Source organism: Octopus bimaculoides, chromosome 24, assembly GCF_001194135.2.
Source record: "Octopus bimaculoides isolate UCB-OBI-ISO-001 chromosome 24, ASM119413v2, whole genome shotgun sequence".
Classification (NCBI taxonomy): domain Eukaryota; kingdom Metazoa; phylum Mollusca; class Cephalopoda; order Octopoda; family Octopodidae; genus Octopus; species Octopus bimaculoides.
The window spans coordinates 1,894,297-1,900,103 of NC_069004.1; the positions used below are offsets into that span (position 1 = coordinate 1,894,297).

At 35.5% G+C, this 5,807-nt stretch overlaps 1 protein-coding gene across 5 annotated transcripts in view; it reads left to right on the forward strand.

The window, feature by feature from the left end:
* Window positions 1-5,807, forward strand: part of LOC106875898 (uncharacterized) — an 80,862-nt gene that overhangs the window by 29,080 nt on the left and 45,975 nt on the right. For all 5 annotated transcript variants that reach the window (XM_052976403.1, XM_014924204.2, XM_014924206.2 and 2 more), the window contains one exon: window positions 3,226-3,362. In XM_052976403.1, the coding sequence (XP_052832363.1) occupies window positions 3,226-3,362 (137 nt within the window). The remainder of the gene's footprint in view (window positions 1-3,225; window positions 3,363-5,807) is intronic.

Genomic DNA, 5,807 nt, shown 5'->3' on the forward strand with positions numbered 1-5,807 from the left:
TCTCTCTCTCTCTCTCTCTCTCTCTCTCTCTCTCTCTCTCTCTGTCTGTAGCAATTTTGCCAGTCAACTTCCCATAACTTCTGTTCCTTATGTTCGCTCCTTGTCAAATCTCCATATACTCCGTATATTACCTATAAATCTCCGTATATTACCTATAAATCTCCGTATATTACCTATAAAAATAGCAAATACACCCATAACTCATAGCTGGAATTGTTAAATTTCATGTCATTGATTGAGTTCGTTTTTTTTTCTTTTTTCTTTTTTTTTCCTTTTTTGTATTAATTTGCGCCAAAAAATGAAAACCAGCTGATAAAGTTAGCTCAATGCTTCCCATTGGTTAAAACCAGCCAATCAGCACAGCTCCACTTGGTCATGTTGCTCTGAATGAATGGAGACTCTGAAGAGTAGTGACAATTCTTTAGTCTTGCAGATCACAAGGTAACTTCAATAATGCTTGGTGCCATCATAAAATGCATCCGGCATATTTTGTAAAGCTACCACAAGATCCATTATTGGTTTAAGCCCCTTTTCTTCTCATAAGATGCTCAGTATCTTGAGAGAACCAGATGACTTTTTTGGTTGAGTACACGAGACATCCACTGTGCTGAAACCTTTGTAATTGTTTTGGACAACACCAAAGGGATTGTCGACAAATATAGCTCGCCTTTTCTCTCTCTCTCTCTCTCTCTCTCTCTCTCTCTCTTCCTCTTCTCCTTTTCCACATTGCACTATGAACGGTCATGAACCTTTTCCTTATGTATGTATGTGTTCATGTGAGTGTATGTGTGTGTGTTCATATGTATGTGTGTATGTGTGTACGTAAGCATGAAGCATCATATGGTGTTCAAATTGCAAAAAGAATGTAAAAGCAGCTACGATAGCCCTTGTGTCTTATGGGATTTTTGTTGAAGAATTTGAGCAGAATGAATGAGGGGAGAAAGAAATATACACAGTTATATGTTTTTATATATATATATATATGTATATATGTATATATACACACATTGACATACATACAGAAACATATGTAGACACATAGACACACACACAAACCCGTATATAAAGTTTCACTGACTCACACATATGTATACAGAAGTACACATGCATATAGAAACGTATGCAAAAATACACATACACTCCACATACTAAGCTGTATATACAACTTCACTGATTCACACACACACACACACATTGGCACTCGACAGCAAACATGTACAAAAGTGCACATGTATATTCCTCCACATATTAAGCTCTCTAACGAAGGTTTCAGATTCTATGAACCTGTAGCAGTAATAACCATTTGTAAGGTGAGATAGGAAGAGAAAACAAATAGAACGGGAGGAAATGGCATTATTGCAGGAACGATTTTAGAATTGGCAAACATCCCTACCAGTTCAGCTGAGCTATTGAGTAATTCTGTTTCATTGTGAAACATCGAATCACTGAATCTGCTTTGTTCCTCTTTATTTATTTATAGTGTTTCTCGCTAGTGTAACGCCTGTTGTTGTATTGCTATTTGGTTTTGGTAATTCTGGCAACCGGTTAACCATTTATCTGCTGTCTTGCATAACCATCATCCTCTTTTTTTTAATTCTTAACATTGTTAACAAGTGGTTAAGCTAAGTTGCTGGAGGTTTTTTTGTCATTTTTGCTAGGTTTTTTTGTCATTCTTGTTACTGTCCTTGGATGATAGTTATGCTGAGGCACTGTGTTGAAGTGTTTATTCAATTAAAACAGTTCCCAGTGCTCATTGCAGTCTACTGCTTGTTTTATTAATCTCTCTTTGTTGAACTGTTAAGTTTTATGACATAAAACAGACACAGAAACCATTCATAAATATTTATGGCTACACAAATTCTATGGTTAAGCATAATATGTTCAGATTTTCAACATTAATCAGGACACTTTACTTGACACTAAATATATGCACAGACCATGATGAATATTAAATTATTGATGATCTCGGATAAAAGTAAAGTCATTCATGTATATCTATCATAGTTTTCTTGAGAAGGTGTTTGGTAGAATAACTTCCATATGGTCTCAAGAAAGTCGAACACTATACTGGATGTTGTTGTTGTTGCTGTTGTTGACTCCTGATCCAAGAGGCCTGCGATTAACACTTTAGCATTCAGGTTACTCTGTCAAACATAAGTTTAGTCCCCTTATCGTGAATCAAGCATTATCTTGTAGCTTCAATATTTTCATGATGTAATTGTTTATTTTTTGAATGATATTCTAGGGTAGGTACAACACTCTGGATCTGAACTTTTTGAGCTTAAAAACAGGGAGAATATTTGAGCTGGATATAGTCACTTTCTCATTTATAAATCAGAGACTAGTTGTCACTTTGAAAACTGTATATTTCGAATGGGAATTTGGCAGCGCCACCTCTAGCCAAACAATTATTCTGTGCTGATGAAGGTAAATAACCTAGAAATCGCGATACACAGATATTGTTCTGAGCTGAATGGGGGTGCTAGATTCTCTTGTTCGAAAATATAAGGACACAGATCATATCATATAGCCAGCTGGAGACGATGTCTCCTGGGGCTAAATTACAGCAACATTCGTCCTAAACCAGGACTGCCATGTTATGTTGGCAAACAATCTTTTCTCCAAAAGTAATTTTGTAATGGATATGACCAGTTTAAAGCATTCCAGACATTGATAGATTAACCCAGTAGCAAGATTAGGATGATGTTACTTGCCCTGCATATTCAGGGGATTAAGGTAGATTTTTCATGGATTAATCTTTTGGTTCTTCCCTAAATACATTGGAAATTTGTTGGTTCAGATTGCAGTTTCTTTTTCAAAAGTGAAACCTGCCAACAGCCTTGATTACTTAACACTTTTATCATCACATTTTTCTTAAGATACACAGCTTTCGTTTCAACTGATTTTCAAAATAATCTTTTACTTGTTTCAGTTACCAGACTGCGGCCATGCTGGGGCACCACCTTGAAGAATTTAGTAAAATAACTTTTGCATGATTCAGTTGGTATTTAAAACCTAAAACTTCCATGAAATTTTGATGGAAGATTTTTAATTTACATAGCTTTAAAACAGGAAATTTGTAACACAGAACTGAATGTGGTTCCATGCAAGTCGCTACCAAGAGGATTAAATAAAAAATATTGTGCAAATGAATACAACAGCAGTGAACAGAAATGAAAAGCTTTGACTAAAAATACATTTTTCGTTTTCTTTTCTTTTTTACAGCCAAAGCTGCTGGATTCTTGTGTGTCTTAGGAATCGGTCTAGGAATCGGTTCACTTTTGATCTACCGCTTATTCAAGAAATACCAATGTTCAAATGACTTGCCAGATAAATCTGACGATGAATGCTATGTACGTCTGGTAAGGAATATTTACTATTTCTACTAATTCTACCAAAGCTCTTCTTACTGTACACTTCTACTAACGGTATCCATATATATATATTTCATGTGTTTCTACTGTATGTATAAACCTAATTTGTTATCATTTCAGCACAAAATATTGAAATAATCATTAAAAAAATTACTTAAATATTGTTGATATTACTAATATTTTACTGGTGCTAAGGCAACAAACTGGCAAAATCCTTAGCAGACCAGGGGAAATTTTCAACAGCATTTCATTCATTTTTATATTCTGGGTTCATATTCTGTCAAAGTCGACTTTACCTTTCATCCTTTCAGGGTCGGTAAAATTAGTACCAGTTGTGCACTGGGGTTGACGTTATCGACCTACACCTCCCCTGGATTTGCTGGTCATGTGCCAAAATTTGGAACCAATGTTTTGTTGATTCTACTGTTAACAATACTGTTTCAGAATGTCCTCATATTGTTTTGAAAGGCAAACACACTCTGCCATTTAACTCTCTCATCTAACCATCCAGAGATTATCATCAGCTGATTAGCTACTGACTCCACAGTGGATGACTAAGACAGGACCTGTAACAGGAGTTCAACCAGTACATTGGGCTGAGGCCTGCAGGACTAAGGAGATCTCTGTAATTGTCTGCTGTCTCACACACACACATACATGTGCAGATATACACATACAGATAAAGAGAGAGAGAGAGAGAGAGAGAGATTACAATTATTAATTGAACACAACTGATGCAAACACTTTCCATCTCCTCAGACGCATAAAAAGAAATATGGTCACACACATGAAGAGAGAGAGAGAGAGAGAGAGAGAGAGAGAGAGTGGAGAGGGAAGAAGAAAATGAGAGAGAGAGAGAGAGAGAGTGGAGAGGGAAGAAGAAAATGAGAGACACATTAAAACGTCTGATGTCAACTAAATCAGTGTTGAATCAAAGATGCCAAATAAGCAGCACCAAAACAGCTGTGCCAAGATGTCTCGTATCTCTCTCTCTCTCCAGTTCCCAACTGATGCTTCTTCTTCAGCTAGAACATCTAATGTTGCAGTTAGCTTTAAATCATTTACCTTGGTTTTTTCTTCCTACTTTCCACATTTATTTACCTTTATTCACAACAAAGACAACATTTCAACAAAGAATTCGGAACAGTCCACCAAATAATCCTTCCTCCCCTACACAAATAATAATCAATAGATCTCAATCCTACCCACCATCATTTAATAACATGTACCAGCAACAAACCAGGTAGGAGCCCTAATTTGGTCACTCAACTTGCAAGAAATAGCAGCCAAATATCCCTTTGAGCACACCCTACTGTCTTTATCCCTTCAACTGCAAAATTAAATTTCATGGTTGTTCCAGTAATGATGTTAAACCTCTTTCAAAAAATAGAATTGGTATTTTCTGCAAGTCACGTTGCTTCAATAAATTTGACATATTTCAACAAAAAATAGTTCCAAACATGACACTCCCCAACAAAAGCTAGATTGATGTGTAAAACCACTGGCAAAATCGCTAACACGCTGAACAGAAAGCTTCGTAATATTGCGCCTGTCTTTACGATCTGAGTTCAGCTTCTGCTGAGGTTGACTGTGATTTTTCATCCTTTCAGGGTTGATAAAACAAGTACCTGTTAAGCACTGGGGTCGATGTAATCGACTTATCCCCACCCCCAAAATTCCAGGCCTTTGTGCAGTTTAGGGTAATCGAATTTTGGGTGGATATATCTGATTTCTGCAGTAAAAGGGTTAAAAGTAAAATGACATGTTGGATAATGTTCGTAGTTTATCATTTCGTGGATGGCATTAACTTTGTTCGTTTCATATTGAAAGAAAAGAGAAACAGAAAAGGTAAGAGTTGCCTCCCTTACCTCCTTTTTCTTTCTCCTTTCTCATTCCGTATAAATGACTAATTAACTGTTAATTTATCCTCTTTTAACAGCGGACTAAATAGTCTTATAGCATATTTTTAATCCTAATGTAAACTAAGAGGAGGAACTGAAATTAATTATACCGTTGATTGAATAGATCAAAGTCATTTTATATATTAAAAAAATTGGCTCGACATGCGATTAAAAAGAGTGTTCCTGTAATATTATTATGTACTGATTTTGTTCTTTATTTTTCTCCATATTTTTTTACTGTTTCTTTTGTAAAATATATTCTGTATCACTGAACTATTTTATAGACTGTTCTAATTATGTAAATTACTCGCAACACCATCGTTTTGTATTTATATATCTATATGTGGACTATTTATAACACATACCTACCTTTCCTGTTAAACTCTCCAGCTACTGTATAAAATAGGATTGGTAAAATACCACCAGAACATATAATGTACTATTAAGTTCTACCCATTATAACTTTGTTCCCCACCCCAGCTCTCTCTCTCTCTCTCTCTATATATATATATATATATATATATATATATAT